This window comes from Rhinopithecus bieti, unplaced genomic scaffold, assembly GCF_001698545.2.
Source record: "Rhinopithecus bieti isolate Rb0 unplaced genomic scaffold, ASM169854v2 scaffold_1618, whole genome shotgun sequence".
NCBI lineage: Eukaryota > Metazoa > Chordata > Mammalia > Primates > Cercopithecidae > Rhinopithecus > Rhinopithecus bieti.
This window is the reverse complement of record NW_016803937.1, coordinates 6,124,243-6,143,022: the sequence shown is the minus strand read 5'-3', so window position 1 is coordinate 6,143,022 and position 18,780 is coordinate 6,124,243. Positions and strand designations below refer to the sequence as shown.

At 42.0% G+C, this 18,780-nt stretch overlaps 1 protein-coding gene across 1 annotated transcript in view; it reads left to right on the top strand.

The window, feature by feature from the left end:
• CDH13 (cadherin 13) overlaps window positions 1–18,780 on the top strand; it is a 1,182,232-nt gene that overhangs the window by 727,963 nt on the left and 435,489 nt on the right. Inside the window, exon 6 of the mRNA XM_017860982.1 lies at window positions 2,520–2,664. Coding sequence (XP_017716471.1) covers window positions 2,520–2,664 — 145 coding nt within the window. The remainder of the gene's footprint in view (window positions 1–2,519; window positions 2,665–18,780) is intronic.

Below are 18,780 nucleotides of genomic sequence, written 5' to 3'. Positions count from 1 at the left end.
TCCAAAGGTCTTGGCTTCTATTGACACTATTGTCCTTTGAAAAGTCTGAGAGTCAAACTCTGAATAGTTTTGTATCATAAAATACCATTGGATTGTCTGTTTGCATAATTGGTTTTCTGAGATTCAGCTCCACATTTTGCATTCATCCTAATCAATGGTGTCTCCTTAGTTTCTGTCTTTCTTTCCATTGTGTTAAGATGGATCTGTTGTCTGCCCTTCCCAGTTTCAGCGTATTTGAATATTTGGCAAATGTGAATTCTGATTATCTATCCTACTTGTAACTTGTGATACTGGTCAAGTGTTATAGAATGTAGAATTTTAGGATTCAGATCCAAGATGTTTGTTATCTTCAGGCACAGTGGTTTTTTTTTTTTTTTTTTTGGTTGAGTTAAAGTCAAGTCCTTGGCTATTTTGGGAAGATGAAAAACCAGACCTATGTTATTGCATAAAATTGCCCCAAAGCTTTATTTTGATTGATTTCCTTTGTTAGCAGTATTCTCATAATAGCTTTAAAAAAAATAAAAGTATAGGATTTCACTCTCTGTGAGATCTCCTTTGTGTGCAGATATTAGGAAGCTCTGTTCACTTAATATTTTCTTATTATTTGCATTATTTTATCTGCCCTAGAAATCAAGTGTGTATGTCTGTGTGTGAACTTGCTAGTAAAAGGATGAAGTAATGTTAAAAAAAAAAAAAGAAAAAAATTATCTACCCACACATACCTGGTTTTGTTTTGCTCACTGCCTTCAAATTCTGTTCATATTTGTGTGTCAAATATGCATGATGCACATGTTATTTTGTGTATTTTTACTCAATATTCTAAGTAGATCAGTAAAGTTTAAAAATCATTGTGTTGTAACATGTTGTGACACAAACATTCATTCAACTAGTTCGCTTCTACTGGACATTCAGGCGGATGCCAGTGTGATTTTATTATGAGAAATAACAATGCAGTGAATCGTTCCAAATATGTAGTGCAAACTCATATAGGATCAGGAGTGGTATAAAAATAGTACAAAGTATGAGTCTTTCACGGTTTCTGTTGAATTTTGCCATGCCTTTGAAAAGGATTATACTGGTTTACAATACCATCAGGTGGGATGTGACTGTACTGATTTGTAACAAGAATGTTGGTCTTTCATTTTTCTAATTTGGGCTCGTTTTTGACAATAGTATTGATAATTGTAGCAACAATAGCAGCAGTTAATATTCTTGAGATATGTGACAGACCCCATATTAAATGCTTTAGAAATATTGTTTGTAGTGGTTAAAAATGTGAGCTCTGGAGGCAGGTTTCCCAAGGTCGAATCTGGACTCCACCATTTATCTCCTATTTGCTGTCATTCTGTCCTCTGTAAAAGGATCCAAAGAGTTATTATGAGAATCAAGTGAGATAATTTAGTATAGAACCAAAGGAAGCACTGGATAAGTGTTTGTTATTATTCCTAATAATAACAATTTAGAAATTGTCTTGCTATTACCTCTGCCATGAGCCCTCCAAACAACAAATCTTTCCATAATAATTAAATCATCAATTATACTAATTATTATTCTAACCCTCAGCCTGGCCTATGAATGAACTCAAAAGGGGCTGGTGTTTTTTTAACCCCATTTACAGATGAGAAAACTGAGATCCAGTGTCTTGCTCAAAGTCACACAGATAGGGATGAGTTGTACTAGGATTCCAAATGCAGATGCCCTTTTCTGACCAAAATACTCCTGTGCAGGAACCACCACTTATATCCAAGAAGAAGTATTACTCTTATCGCTGAGTGAAATCAAGGTTGAATTAAGCACAGAAAATGTGCATGTAAGGTCCCTGTGATTCACTGGAAATGCCATGGCATAATTCTTTGTTTCCAAGAGAAACAAAAGGCTGTTGTATTTAATGCTGCCTTCTTCATTGAGATCTGAAAGCAGTTCCCTGTGGAAGTGATTCATGGTCTTGTGAAATCCTCTGAGATTGTAAAGAGCCTGGTAGGCAGGAATCCCAAGATCGCATTCAGGCCCCTGCAAATTCTGAGTTCCTAGCTTTCCTGAGGAAGGCCCCCTACAAATACTGACCGATTTTCTCCTAAAAGATTGCCATAAGCACTTTTGGTTACCTCTTAATGTACTTGGTTCACAACTGCTTAGTCATTTATTTTTATTAGCATAACATTCTTTTTAAGCACAATGATATTGGGAAAACAGAAATGATATAAGCATAATTTCTTGGCTATGACTGTTTATGTTTTGGGGTTTTTTTGTTTGTTTGTTTGTTTGAACTTTCTTTGCCAATTTGATGAATTAATTGTAAATTTCCCAAGGGGGGATCTAAAGTGAACTGATCTTTGCCTTTTATTCTGGAATGTTTCCTTTCTATTCTAGTCCCAGTGACTATCCAGTGAGACCAAAGTTTCAACATTGCCAAGGGCTCATAAAATTGCTGATATAACCTACTTTCTCTAGAGAACCTTATTTCAATTTTCATAATGAATTAATATCTTCTTTCTCCCCCAATCTCTTTGCTCAAATAGCTATTTGTGGAGACCACTGATGTCAATGGCAAAACTCTCGAGGGGCCGGTGCCTCTGGAAGTCATTGTGATTGATCAGAATGACAACCGACCGATCTTTCGGGAAGGCCCCTACATCGGCCATGTCATGGAAGGGTCACCCACAGGTATGTCACGTTGACTTACCTTTAGCATAATGGCTTGGAGAGAGGCACACGATGGTCTTTGTGGATTCTAGGGACTGTCTTATGGCTGTTCCACCTCAGCTTGTATCAGCATTGACTTATTACTTCCCTGCATGGAAGCCAGGTTGGAACGCTAAAGTGCAAAGCTTGACCAAGGTGTTGCAAGCTATGAAAATATCTTTCATTGTCTCTGAAGATGATCCTCCAAGGATGACTGCCATCTAAGTCTCTAAGGCATGGCTAATGTTGGGCACCATGTAAATATCCAGCTTACCTTTCGGTCCAAGGTCCAAGGTCCAAGGCTAAACTTTGTGCTATAGCAAGGCTTTGATGAGAATTGGGTCCTCGTTACAAACTCCTCAGTTATTTCTTTTCATAGTGCCCTTTTAATAAGAACTATTTTAGTAAAATAGGTAGGACTTTTTCTCTTCCCTTAGAAGATGTGCATGAAGAAAGCTTTTGTCTTCAGTCAGAGGACCAAAAGGAAGATGTTTGATATCTCTCTCCGGAAATGCATGTGCCTACTGTTATAGAAGTCACTCAGGTTACTATAGAGCTCCTGCTATCTTTTCCCATGTTTATCCTTTCTATCAGGGATGGTTTTAGAATTTAGAGCTTCCTTTTTTGGCCCAATACGTACTAATTAAAGTATGCCATAGCCAGCAGCTGAAGTCACTCCTGAGTATAATACTTGAGAAAATGAAAGAATAAAACAGAAAAATTCCTCTTCAGGTGGACTTTGATTTTCAACTTTAAAATACACTTGAGTGAAAAAAAAAACACAATATTAAGAGTGTCGTGTTGCTGTTCCTAGATTATGCCCAAATAAGTAAAATAGTGATTCGTCAGACCAGACAGGAGATGAGAGCTGCTTTTACTATTTTCCCCCTTTGCTGAATTGATGGGATCTATCAATGACATGTAGATACATGAAACTCTGGAAATGTTACCATGGTAACCTTCCCAGACAACCAGGTGAATAATTGTATGCAAGATGCCTAAAACCTCCCGTCAGCTTCAAGGAGCTGGGTCTTTATGCGCTGCATCAGATCCCCCCAGGGCAAGATCGACCCTCTTCCTTCCCAGCTTTAAATACACTCTGTAGAAATGAGAGTGAATGCATTGTGTGTGTGCCAGAGGGTGTTTGAGGCAAGTGTTGCAGCCAGAGGAGCAATGACAGGTCTAGAGAGAAGGAGAGAGGGCAGGTGAAGGGAGGTCAGGTCATTTTAGGGCAGACAGTCCACGTGGCCCCTCTCTGTGAGCTGCTTTTGATGGAGAGATGGCTTCTGGTGAGAAACACCCTGGAATTTGGATTTGATGTTTACAGAAATCTTCTTAAACAAGCTGATGTGCAGAACACATTAGGAGAACCAATGAGGAAAGCGATTCAAGAGGCCAAAGTTTGAGCAGAACAGAAAATGATTCCCAGTTGCTGTCTGTGGTACCCGGGCCGTGTGAGTGAGTGACTAGAATTCAGATGGGCTGGAAAAGTGTTCTAAATGTAAATGACAGTGCTTACATTCGGTATGGCTGTGAGCTCGCACATGTCTTTGTATATTATGTGTGTATATGATTAGACGGTGTCCAATTTTCCTCCCACTGTGCCTGTCCTTAAAGTTTAGACAAGAATTTTAGATTTTATTGCTGTATATACATGTAATATTTTTTGAAGGAAGATAGAGTTCTTTATGCACATTGAATTTCTTAAATCACAGTGTTATTCAGTTAAGGACAGACACTTCTCCTGCAAAACATAAACCACCTCAGATATCTATTTATGGTTGGTGTTATCCTGTAAAAATACATAAAGACTCAGGTGTCTATATGGATTCATTGTTTTCTTTTTCAGCACCCTCTGGGTTGGACTGTAGAGCTTGAACTGAAATAGAATCAGTCAGATTTGGGATCCAGAATGTGGAAATGTTGCAAAAAACTTTCAAATAAAAAGCCACTTAGATTACTTAGCATCCTGTAAGAGAGTTGCAGGCAAGATGGCCCCTGAAGCATCCATGAGGCCAGTGGGGATCTGAGGAAGAAGATGGTATCCTCTTTCCAACCTCTTCTTCAATTTAAATCGTTTACAAGTAATGACAAACCCTAACTGGCTATAAAAATGATCGCCTCTTCTCTTCCCATCATGCTCTGCTCTTCTGTGGCTCGTAGGATCCATGTGTTGTAGAAATTATTTGACACCCTCTGGGGTTGGGTGGTGGTGGGTTGGGAGGTGGGGTTTGGGGTGGGGGGTGGTGGTGGGGTGGTGGGTTGGGGTGGTTGGATGGGGTTTGGGGGTGGAGTTTTGGGTGGGGTGGGGTGGGGTGAGAGCGTGGGGTTGGGGTGGGGGGGGTTGGTGGGGTTGGGGTGGGGTTGGGTGGAGTTGGTGGGGGGTTAGTACGGGGGCGAGGTAGGGGGCTGACTCTGGAAAGAGGTCCATGACTTTTCCATGCTTTCACAAATAAAAGATGGGAGTCAGTGCTTGGGAGCCAGCCTGCATAACCTGCCTTCAGATCATGTGCTCTGTATAACCTGCCTTCAGATCACAGGCTGCCACCTGTGCCTCAATTCTCGCAAATTCTGGCCACATCTGCACTAGCATCCTACTCAAAAGACTAATCCAGGTCTGTCTACAATAGGCCACATTTGTTCCCGGGCCTTGTGTGAGTTACAAGAAACTCAAGAGCCAGCCGGGTGTGGTGGCTCGCACCTGTACTCACAGCACTTTCGGAGGCAGAGGTGTGTGGATCATGAGGTCAGGAGTTGGAGACCAGCCTGGACAACATGGCGAAACCCCATTGCTACTAAAAATACAAAAATTAGCCGGATGCGGTGGTGGGCGCCTGTAATCCCCGCTACTCGGGAGGCTGAGGCAGAAGAATCACTTGAACCCAGGAGGTGGAAGTTGCAGTGAGCCAAGATGGCACCACTGCACTCCAGCCTGGGTGACAGAGAAAGAAGACTCCACCTAGGAAAAAAAACCCAAGAGCTACCTGACCCGTTGGGTCTGCTCTCTTGTTTCTATGTTTTACACCACAGACTCTGCAGGCCCAGCTTGTGCAGTTCTATCAGATGAACTGATTTAGATCCTGACAGAACATGACTAGTTCTTCTGATGAAATAGCCAGGCCCATTGAATCACATCTAGGGTTCAACAGGGTTAAATGTTGAGGCCCTTGTCATCACTCACGTCACTTTTTGCTGAGCCCACGTAACCAAAGACAGCTTCACGGGGCACAGCCTTTGTGGCCTCACACAGCCCAGCGAGCAGAAGGGTCCCATGCTTAGAAGGGCCTGGGGCTTGGTTTAATGTTCTGCTGTCACCATCTTGAAATTCTTAATAATCATTGAACAAGGTGTCTGCATTTTCATTTTACACTGAGCTCCACAAATTATGTGGTGGTTCCTGTTCACAGCATTGTAGCCTAGAGCTGTGTTTGACGCTCTGCTCAGCTATTTAACACGGTGAGACCTCGGGCAAGTTACTGAAACTTCTAGAAGCCTCTGCAAATGGGAATAGAATATAACAGTACCTACCTTAGAGAAGCGTTATGTGAGGATTCAGTCAGACAATGTGCTTCACCCAGTGCTTAGGGAATAAGAAATGTATAAGGAATGCCTCTGTATTGTTAACACTGCAATTATTACTTTTATTCTGGTAGTGTACCCTTTAGCAAAGGTAAAGCAAAGAGACACATGAGTCGTGTGAAGGCAAATTCATCTTCCAACAAACCACACATCATTTTCATGTCCCCATGTGTTTCAATGCCCTCAGCACCAGTCTGTCACAAAGGAAGGTCACCCATATTTATCTGTATGTGCAGACAGGAGACAATTCTGGCTGCTCAGCGCTAAACTCCAGGGTATTGTTTTGGTGAATCATTCCTGGATGAAGGAAGATCAACAGAAAATAATGGTCTTTGACTTTGCAGATCATGAGTTGTTCCTTTTGCAGAGTCACAGGCGTTGATTTATGAGGCCCAAGCCAAGGCTCTGACTGCTCTGTGGGGGCAACCAGATCTCTGTGTGAGTCTGGTGTTTTCTGATGCCCAAGATACGGTGTTTTTTTTGTTTTGTTTTGTTTTGTTTTTTTTTGAGATAGAGTCTTGCTCTGCCGCCCAGGCTGGAGTGCAGTGGCCGGATCTCAGCTCACTGCAAGCTCCGCCTCCCGGGTTTCCGCCATTCTCCTGCCTCAGCCTCCGGAGTAGCTGGGACTACAGGCGCCCGCCACCTCGCCCGGCTAGTTTTTTTTTTTATATTTTAGTAGAGACAGGGTTTCACCATGTTAGCCAGGATGGTCTCGATCTCCTGACCTCGTGATCTGCCTGTCTCGGCCTCCCAAAGTGCTGGGATTACAGGCTTGAGGCACCGCGCCCGGCCAATACGGTGTTTATGAGTAGGTGTTCATGAGTAGGGTGTAGAGGGTGAGAACTCTTGAAATTCCTGGAGGGCACTAATTGCAAGACCCCATCATGTCTTGTTGGCATCAATTTGTGGGTGTTTTGCCCTCCAGTGTTTTCCTGGGCACTTCTGAGAAGGGCTGACCATGAGGAATGGCAGGTCAGGCTCCCGGGGAAGCAGGCTCTAAGATGAAGATTGAGGTCTGTGGTTTACCTGAGAGGTACAGGGACAGATACCAGGTAAGGTGAGGTACAGAAAAGAAAGTCAGACAACTTGAGGTGCATTATTATTGTAATTTTTGAGGCAGAGTTTTGCTCTTGTTGTCCAGGCTGGAGTGCAATGGTATGATCTCCGCTCACTGCAACCTCTGCCTCCTGGGTTCAAGCAATTCTCCTGCCTCAGCCTCCCAACTAGCTGGGATTACAGACACCTGCCATCACGCCCAGCTAATTTTTGTATTTTTAGTAGAGATGGGGTTTCACCACATTGGCCAGGCTGGTCTTGAACTCCTGACTTCAGGTTATCTGCCCATCTTGGCCTCCCAAAGTGCTGGGATTACAGGTGTGAGTCACTGCGCCCAGCCCTTGAGGTGCTTTATTAAACCAGCTCCCAGAGTGGGCAACTGCAGCTTTATCCTTTTGGGGGAGCTCTAGGAAATGACATTAAACACACACATTAGAGTTATCTCAGCTGAGGGGCAGGTAGCTGGGTTGTCTTCTCCCCCAAGCCTGATGATGAGACACTGGTTCAAAGCTGTCACCAAGGGGGGCTTTAATTTCCAGGCACTTGCAGCCAGCTGTGCACAAGGACAACCTGGGATCCATCAGCTTGAATATCCTGTCCTCTTGAGGCCTTGGCCTTCCAATAAGTTCAGGAGCTGGCTGTAGGCTGTGTTCTCCTTCCTGGCTTTTAGCCACCCCAAATGGCAGCCAGGGCAGCTGGGAGAATGGCAGCCCCCACCCTGGACAGGTGGGGCAGCTTTGAGAAAGATAGGTGGTGAGATCTCATGGAAGGAAAGAATTAGCTCCCAAACTGCATGACTGAGAAAGACGAATGTGGCGTTTACCTAGAGGTGCACGTTCTGAGTCCTGAAAGAGGCACATTGCTTAGGCATGTCTTATCCTTCTTCTTGAGGCTGTTGAAGACAAGCAGAGATTAGCAGTTACATCCTCATTGTCTAACTTCTGAAAGCCCAACTACTTTCCCTCCCTCGCTTTCCTGTCTTAGTCCCTTTATTTATTATTTTTCCATCCATTATGCTTATCAAGCGTCTACTCTGTGCTGGCGCTATTCTAAGCTCTGAATGTGCAACACTGGACCTGACAGGTGCTGCTTGTTCCCTCTTGGTATTCATAGCTGAGGAGGGAGGACAGCAACGAATAAATAAGAAAGAAAATTGCGGCAAGTGCTACAACATAGCTGTACCGGATGCTCATCTCAGGAGGGGCCAAACCTAGTCTTGTAATGAGAGGAGGCCACTCTGAAGAGATGATGTACGGAGTTTTGTCTTTTATTTTCCTCCAGGATCCACCTGAGCTCCTTTTCAAGACACAGTTCCTTTAATTTTTAAACACGTCCAACCATTCCAGACATAAGAAAAAAACAGCCGATCAAGTGGCCTTTGGGACTAATGGCTATCCTGAGAGCTCAGCTTTGCTTGGAAGTTGCTCTTTTCCAAAACAGCTTGAGCTAAATAAAGATGGCTAGGATAGTTGATGTTTGACACCTAGCTCAGCAGACAGTCTTCAGGTTGTTGCTATGGCCTGGTAGTCAAGTCCCTTTTCTGGTTACCTTTTTACTTGTTGCAGTAACTGTGATGTGGCTTTTCAACCCACTGAGTGTTAAGTTTTCTTTTGGTGGTATTTTCAGACTTTCACGCTGTAGGCTCCTCCATTCTCAACTGCCCCAACCAATCCTGTGTGTTTTTGGAATATCAGGCATGTGGCTATTTCATTTTTTTTCCTTAGGTAGATACATTTTTTAAAAAATAAAGCAATTCTGTTCTTTTCAAGTGGAAGAAAATGCAATCTCGCCGCAGTCCCACCATCCAGAGGTAACCACAGTTGACATTTTAGTGAGCACAGTTCTGGGGTTCTCTCCTAGCATCTCTACATAGAGAGATGCAGGTGCACAGGTTTACAGAATGGGAGCTCTATGTGCTTTTCTGTAAATCTCCTTCTTCACTCCTCAGTGTCCTATGGACATTTTTGTAATTCAGTAAACATCAAGCTACATCATTGTTTCAAACAGCTAGAGTCTGGATCTACCATTGTCTACTTAACCAATTTCATATTGGTTTCATTTGTTTTCACTTTTCTACACTTCCATCAGTTCTGCAGAGGAGAGCTCAGCTCTTCCCATGTTTGTGACAATTTCTTTAGAATACATTTATATGAGTAGGATTAATGGGACGGTGGGTATGCCTTGTTATGTTTTAATCCCTATTCAGGTGATGCTTCTAATCAGAGGATTTTAGTCTGTATCTTGGCTAAGCTTATTCATGTAGTAGGATACAATAGTCTTTCTCTTCACACATGAACATACTGATGGATATTTTTGTTTGTTTCTCCAGATGACACTCAGTATCTACAAGTTTTTGTGGTCGTTTCACTAGCTGTTTTGTAGATTGTGGATGGTCTTGCTATGGAATCCTCACTGGGTATTGTGGTCGAGGCAGAGGAATGCAGTGGCTGAGACTGGCCCCTTTCCTCAGGTCATCACTGGAATTTTAGGCAAGGAGCAGTGCCCAGGGATGCTATCCTTAACATGCTGCAGAGCCCTTGCGACTGGAGGAGACAGCGCTTGAATTATGGTACACTTCACTCCAGTACAGGTGACCATAAAACAAATTTTATGAAAGAGTTGCATAATCCAATCAGAGACCATTTCCCAAAGGGAAAATTCAGAACTAAATGGTATGAAAAGTATTATCTGAACTTCACTAGCTATTGACTCCACCTAGTCATTCAAGAGAAAAGGGAATGCTTGTACCCTGTTAGTGGCAATGTAAACTAATACAACCGTGGAAAGGAGTATGGATAGTTCTCAAAAAACTAAAAATAGAACTACCATTTAATCCAGCAATCCTTCTGCTGGGTGTCTACGCAAAGGAAAAAATGCCACTGTATCAAAAAGACACCTGCCCTCATGGTTATTGTCACATATATTTATCACCACACTATACATACATACACACACAGTGGAATACTATTCAGCCATATAAAAGTATAAAATCATGGCTTTGGCAACAATGTGAATGGAATTGGAGGCTATTATCTTAGGTGAAATAACTCAGAAAGTCAAATACTGCATGCTGTCACTTATAAGTCAGAGCTAAATCATGTGTACACATGGACATAGAGTACGGAATAACAGACATTGGAGACTCAGAAGGGTGGAAGCCTGGCAAGGGTGTAAGCTGTGAGAAATTACTTAATGAATACAATGTATGTTACTCGGGTCATAGTTACACTAAAAGCCAAGAGTTCACCCCTGTGCAACATGTCTGTGTAATACAACTGCACTTGTACCCATTAAATGTATACAAATAAAAAAAAAAAAAAAGGAATCTTTTCCCAGTTGCTCCTAAGTATGTCTGAAGGTCACCTGATGATATCTCACACCAGCTCAGAACTAAGGCAGTTGGCTCCCTTGTCACAGCCATTAGGATTTCCCTCCTCCGTATCTCAGGCCCACCCTAATGGGCACCATTGCACGTATTAGAACTCTTGGCTGCTGGCTCATGGGAGCTGGATACCAAAGCATCTGCTGGGACAGGAGAGAATGCCTGAACCCCTTTATTCTGGCAGAAGAGTATCTAATCAACCAACAGAATGTGGATAACTATGAAGACAACTCTTATCATTTTTACTCATAGCTCTCTCTCCTCCTAAATTCACGCATGCATCTCTGGGGCTAGAGATCAATTCCAGATGGATAACCCATTGTCTCCTGAAACACTCTCCTCTTTAACCGTGAAGTCTTATGCCTGGACTAGCCTATGTATCTGCCTCTCCTCTGCCCATCACCCATGCTCGTATCATTCACGTTAGACCTTTGTATTCTGGGTGAACTAGAGAGATGTGGCCCTTGGGTTCACTTTGATTACTTCCTTGTAAAAATAAATGCTTGATAGCCCTGCCCACTAATTTTTTCGATGTATTTTAGGCCCAGGCTGGGAGCCATGCTTCCATCACTTTATATTTGGAAGAGGAAAGGATTTGTGGCATCAAATATTTAAAATGAAAGTAAAATGTTAAAAATTAATTGAATAACTTAATGAAAATAATAGTTTAAATTCGCAGCAGGGCAGAGGAGCATTTGTAGCTTCAGAAATGTACTGATCATTCTGCAGTCTTTTGAAAAGATAAACCTGTCAGGAATCTCTAGCCAAAATGAAAATTGGTGATGGTTGAGCAGCTGCAAAGCAAAAGTGAAAAAGTCCTTGAGTTGTCCTAGCACAGAGCATGCTCACCAGCATCGCTGGATCCCATCCCTGATACCAAAGGATCCACTCTGAATAGCCCAGCAATTTTTAGCACTGCAGCTGAGTAAAACAGAGTGGCAGATCCAAATGTCCTTAAACATTTATAATTTCAGGGAAACCCTTATTTCAAATCAATTCCTCATAACCATTTCATCAGTAAATGCATTCAACAAGTATTTATTGGGCAGTTTCTATAAGTCAGATAATATTCTAGGGGCTGAAGATATAGCAGTGACCACGACCGTTTGGAACTCTATTCTTTTTTTTTTTTTTTTTTTTTTTTTTTTTTTTTTTTTTTTTTTTTTTTTTTTTTTTGAGACGGAGTCTCGCTCTGTTGCCCCGGCTGGCGTGAGGTGGCGTGATCTCCGCTCACTGCAAGCTCCGCCTCCTGGGTTTATGCCATTCTCCTGCCTCATCCTCCCTAGTAGCTGGGACCACAGGCGCCTGCCGCCTCGCCCGGCTGGTTTTTTGTATTTTTTAGTAAAGACGGGGTTTCACCGGGTTAGCCAGGATGGTCTCGATCTCCTGACCTCGTGATCCGCCCATCTAGGCCTCCCAAAATGCTGGGATTACAGGCGTGAGCCACCGCGCCCGGCCAGAACTCTGTTCTTAAGACATTGCCACCTTCCTGGGAGCAGAAAGATGCCAACAAAAATGGATAAACCAGATAATTTAAGTGTTGGATAAAATAAAACAAGGTAGATTGTTTTATTGATGTAAGGTCAAGAAAAGGCCTCTCTAAAGAGGTGATGTTGAAGCTGAGCCCAGTGAGGATAAAGGAGTCTACCATGTAAAGGCGTGGAGAAAGGACGTTCCAGACACAGGGGCCACGAAGTGCAGAGACCTGAGGCAGGAATGACCTGAGGGACGGTAGTACCAGGTGAGACAGGGAGATGGGCAAGGGCAAGATCCTTCTCAGCATGAGTCAACAAACTATGGGCCATGGGCCAAATCTGTCTCTGCCCCCCCTTTTTTTTTTTTAATAAAGTTTTATTAGAATACAAATAGGCCCATTCATGTGTTGACTACGGATGCTTTCGCACCATGTTGGCAGAACTGGGCAGCTGGGACAGAGACTGTATATTCTGCGGAGGAAAAAGTAGGTAATACCTGATCCTCTGCAAATAAAAAGTTTGCAGACCCCTGGCTCAGAGCTCTGTAACTTTTGATTACGTTTTAAACTTAGTAGGAAACCCTTGGGTGATTTTAAGCAAGAGAGCAGTTAGATATGATTTTACTGTTGAAAAATGACTCGTGATATTCTGTGGAGAGAGAAATAGGGAAACAAGGCATTTCAGTGTTCTAGGCATGAGAGGACCATGGCAGCTATGGAGATGGAGAGAAGAGATCACATAAGATTTTTGCAGCAAGTGTGTGACAAATTGGAATATTCTAAATATTGACTCATTTTATGATGCTAGCTTATTATGACTGATGCCGTCTATATGGAATTACAATAATACTGTAAACCTTAATGGGTTTATAATTTTTATGTAAGTATAAACCAGACTCTACGTTCAGTTCCCTTTCTCAGCAACACAGTTAAAACCAGGAGAACCGAATGGTTTTCTCTTCATCCTTCAACTTCCAACATTTAGCAGAGTCCCAGGCCCAGATTACCCACCAATAAATTCCACTGGATGAACAAATGGCCCCAAAGGCCAGAAAGCCTGAATCCTGACAAACTGTTTTTTAATTCAATTTTTAAATAAATGGTTGTATTTATTGAAAATGTATTCATTCCTTCAACAAATATCTTTAGAGTACCTGCTGTATACCAGGTAAACTATTTAATGAGGATAGGGTTGGAGGGGGTGAATGCATGAAACAGAATGGACCCTGACTCCATAGAGCTTGCAGACTAAAGAGGAAGTCAGTAAATAAAGCATCACTGCTGCACAGGGGAATGTCAGTAGGCTACTGGGAGCATCTCTCTAGGATTCAGGGAGGGAGATGATGCCTGTCCATCAAAGCAGGGGTAATCAGCTGTATATTTTTCTAGCACTATTATGTACTGGATACGGGTCCAGTTTCCATACCTACCTTTTAAAGCAGTCATCACAAACATATGACCTTTGAGGAAACGGACACTCAGGGAGGTTAGGTGACTCCCCCGTGGTCACACAGCTGGTGGTGGTGAAGCTCAGATTGAAACTCAGAGCTGTATGATTTTAATTCCTTTGCTTTTTCATTTCCTCCCCATCCACAACACCCACTGTCCTTTAAGTATTTCACCCACGATGACGTTGCAAGTAATGCCAAAGCTGCTACCTTAAATGTAAGAGAGCATTTTCTTACAGGCATAGATGAGTGAGTTTGTCGTGTGTGTGTGTGTGTGTGTGTGTGTGTGCAGATGAGAGAAGGAAAGAGAGAACACCACCAACCTTCCTTAGTCATTTTATAGTAGCCCAGCTTGCCACTATTTTATAGTAGCACAGCCCATCCTTACTGGTGGTGACCTCAAATAAAGCTAGATTCTCCCCCTAGCGGTAGTTTGAGAGATGCTCAAGAACTCGAAGATTCGTAAAGCATGCTGAGCCATCCATCAGTCAAGACAGTCTACAAATGTCAGAAAAGATTGATAATCAGCAGGGAGCTTGATAAAGCAGCTTTTACTGCAGCACCGTTGCTCTAAGACTCCCATCCCTTCGGAGAACGCAGTCTAGAGCTGCTTCTTCCATTTACCTATACAAATACCTTTAAATCACTTTACCTTAATATATATACAGTAAGATTTTTTTAAAGCCCTGAAATAATTTATATATAGAACCACCTCCCTTCTTAACCAAATGGAAGAGATTCAGTATGCTAAGTTCAATGGGAAGAGGGCATATAAAATCCCTTTCAAGTATATGTCTTATAAAATATAGGTCATTAATTGGGTTTTTCAGTATGAAAGAAAAAATTTTAATAGACTTACAGCTTTCTTGCTTTAATTATGGGCGCATTTTTAAAAAACCAAGTATAGTACCCAAAGCTATTTTATTATTCAGAAGACTGGCTCTTTTCAAAGAGGTCTCAAAACTTTGGGGAATTCTTGTGTTTTCTTTCTTCCTCCAGTTTTCCACTTTTCTTTAGTGTGTCACCATGTTTATCTCCTATGATCCTAGTTTATAACAGGCTTCTAACATGGATGCCTTCCTCTTGGAGGTGGATAAGGGGGGCATGTTCCTACAGTCAGGCTCTGTATCCTTAAAAAGGGGCCTGCTTTTCAGAGTGATGGAGGAGATTCCTAGCCTGTTCCCCTGGCCCATCAAATCCAGACTCCAGAGCTGCTTTACCATCTGTTCCTCTCCTTCCTTCTCATTTCTGCAATTTTACCCTCTCTCTAGCTGAAGAGGTTCTATGCGAGTTGGCTCACACTAAAGTCATAGGCCAGGGCTAGAGGGGATGACTTGAATAGTAACATATGTGTATACATATATGTGTGTATGTGTCTGTACATTCACATCCACACACATGGAATTAACTTCTGTCTGTGATGGTTCAAAACTGTCTGTGTAGGTTTTCACTAACTTTGGTAACTGCATTCAACGTGGTGTAATTGGAAATGTTGACCCACGCAACTAAAACTCAGGTAACCCAAGAGGCTACTACTGCTGGCAGAGTCATGTTTGGTGATTTCAGACACCAAGAAGCAGTGGTCCAAGTTTGAATGATTTTGTCGCCAGGAGACACTTTGGGTTCCACACTAGGGAAGGAGAGGGTACAGCCGACATGGAGCAGGCCAAGGCCAAGGACTGCTAAACATACTTCAATGCACAGAACAGCCTCCACCACAAAGAATCATTTGGCTCAAACTGTCAGTAGTGCCAAGGTTTCTCCCTAAATGGAGAAAATGAGGAGTTTTAGTTATAAAGCCCAAATGTAAGGTTGGCAGGAGAGATGCTACAAATTGTAGGCCTTGGTTGGTACCTTTTTATGGTGAGCTACAGGAACCCACTCCTCTAAGCAGGATCAATGGACATGGAGCTCATTTTAACAGTGAGAGTTTTTTGAGTGGGAGATGTTGCCAGGCCTTCTGCTGAGGGCTTCCTGTGTGTTATTTCATTGACTTACCACAGCAGTCTAGAGGCGGATGCTATGATCATCTCCATGTCCCAGTGAGGAAACTGAAACTTCAAGAAGCTAGAAAGCAAACTATCCAACAGAGCAGAAGCGTTTTCCTCAAAATCCATTCTGCTGTCCTTTAGTAACAGACCCCAGCGTACCTTAGTAGCAGGTGTCCATGGGAAGAAGTGTATTGCCCAGCCTCCCTTGTAGCTTAATGTGGTGATGTGAGGAAGTACTGACCGATGAGCTAGAAGCAGGGATCTATATTAGACTTCCGGGATGGACGCTGAAAGGAACCAACTCACCTAGAAAGAGTAACCTGTATTCTTCTCCTACCACCTATTTCTTTTGCTGTCTGGAGTAGAGATATGATGGCTAGAACTCAAGCAGCCACCTTGCTCTGTGACATGGCCTCAAGGATAGAAATCCTGTGCTAGGAAGGACGGACAAAACACAGAATAAGACCTGATTCTGTTGCCTGTGAAATGCCGTGGCAGCCCTGGATTGCCTCTCTCCAGAATTATTTTACATAAGATAATTATGAACCTCTGTCTTATGTAAGTCACTGTTATGTTGAGTTCTCTGTATTTGTAGCCAAATCTAATAACAGCTAAAATATGCGGCATCACTCAACCAGTAAAAATTAGAGCCCAGACTATTTGACGTTGAGTCAAGCCATGCTTTTTAACCACTGTGCTGTGCTGCTCGAGACATAAGCCCACTTACTCCTCTGTATGCCTTTCATGCACCAGTTTTCGTATAGTAATCAGAAAATTGAGTCTTTATTGGAACAAAAATGGTCTTTGTCTCTTCTGTTATCTTAGAGTTCCTTCCAGAAAGCATTCTAAGGCCTCTTTGACATTAGACATTTTTATTAGGTTAGAAAAAAAATAAAACCCACTGCCTTATGATGGAAACTGTCGTAGCTTAGTTATTTTGATTTCCTACTATTACTGTAATTTCAGATCCCAGTCTAGTACTAATAATCTGAAAAGATTCCAATAATGCACACCATGATGGGGCTGCCATTTATGTCAGTGTGCTGGCTTCATGTCCACATTCCAGGGACCAGAGAGGAAAGCTTTAAAGGGCTCTAGAAGGTTTTCAGAGAATATTAATTTTTTCCTTGCCAGTGAATCAAGTTGAAGTCCATCATAAGAAAGTACCTGTGAGTTCGTCAAGGAGATCGAAGGATTCTGACAAGGGTACAGCACCAGGGTTGAGATGGCTGACTCCTGTCTCCAAAAGATCTGGTTTTCAGCTGTGTTTCCACTGCGATTACAAGACTTTAAACATGTTATCTTACCTCTCTGAGCTTTGAGTAACTCCTTTGATCATGAGACTAATAATAATGCCCCGAAAGAATGGCTGTGACTGTTCTGTGAGCAAGTAGATATCAGGCTTTGAGCACCATGAACAACAAAATGCCACATGGGTTACAAATACTGGCAGCCACCAATGGCTTCTTTTCAGTGGTGCTAGTTCAGGAGGGTCTTAGTGTCGTCACCCAGCAGCTTACAGGAATTGGAAAGAGACCCATGGAGCTGAATTCTAGTCCTGGCTCCTTCTCTTATCAGCTGTGTTAATTTGAGCCTCCATTTCCTCTGCTGAATTGGTGATAATCTTCTGTGACAGCACTTTGTACGAGTTTGAATTGGGCACATTTGAAATGATTCATTATAGAAATATAAATAAAAATTTATTTGTGCACAGGATTAGAAACACTGTGCTCTCCAAATTTTAAATATTTGTCACAAATTTGTAATTTCAAAGTGGTTGTCAGGATTCGGATTCTCTCTCTCACTCTTTCTCAGTTTCAATGAGATATAATTCATATACCGTACAATTTACCAATTCATCCCTATAAAATTTGTAGTTCACTGGTTTTTAGCATATTCACAGAATTGTGCCATCATTGGCACCATCAGTTTTGAATATATCTATTATCCCAGAATGGAACCCTGTAGCCGTTAGAAGTTATTCCGCATAGTCTTAGGACACCACAAACATACTTTCTGTTTCTATAAATTTGCCTGGCTGGACATTTCATAGAGAGAGAGTACATAGTACATGATCCTTTCTGCCTGGCTTCTTTTCCTTAGTATGCTATTTAAGCTTCATTCATGTACTGTGTAGCAGGTAACAGTACCTCCTTCCATTCTATTACCAAAGATAGGGCTTGTTTTTAAAATAAATTTGCTCTTGCCATAGGAAATGTTGCTTTAGCTTGTACAGATGAATATGCACCATTCTTTGTCAAGATTACTCTTGAGTTATGCAAATTCTAAATTATTTGAGATATTCGAGAATGTACCACCTACAGAAAATACATCTGTGTTCTCTGTACCTTGCAGTTTTGTGGTGAGAATTAAATGAGATAATACATGTACAGCAGGACTCAATATATGGGAGGGGGTCCCTCAAGAAATAGGGCCTTCTACTATTTTAGTTTGTTTGTTTGATTGTTTCATAGTAGATCTATTTCTTATGCACTTTTTCTATAATTTCAACCTTATTTTTTTGGATTTGGGCATACACATGCAGGCTTGTTATACGGATATATTGTGTGATGCTGAGGCTTTGGGTATGATTCAATCTGTCACCCAAGTAGCAGCATAGTACCCAACAGTTACTTTTTCAATCCTTTCTCCCCAGCACCTGCCACTAGTCCCCAGTGTCTGTTGTTGCCATTTTTATGTCTAAGAGTTCCCTATGTTTAGCTCCCACTTACAAGTGAGAGTATGCTGTATTTAGTCTTCTGTTCCTGCATTAATTCAATAGGATAAAGGCTTCCAACTGTATCCATCTTGCTGCAAAGGATATGATTTCATTCTTTTGTATGGCTGCATAGTATTCCGTGGTGTATATGTACATTTTCTTTATCCAATTCACCATGCATGAGTACCTAGTTGATTCCATGTCTTTGCTATTGTGAATAGTGCTGCAACAAACATAAGAGTGCATGTGTCTTTTTGATAGAACATTTTATTTTATTTTGGATATATACCCAGGAATGAGATTGCTTGTCTTCAGTTCTTTGAGAAATTGTCACAATGCTTTCCACGGTGGCTGAACTAATTTACATTCCCACCAACAGTATATAAGCGTTCCCTTTTCTCCACAGCCTCATCAGCATCTGTTGCTTTTTGACTTTTTAAAATAGCCAT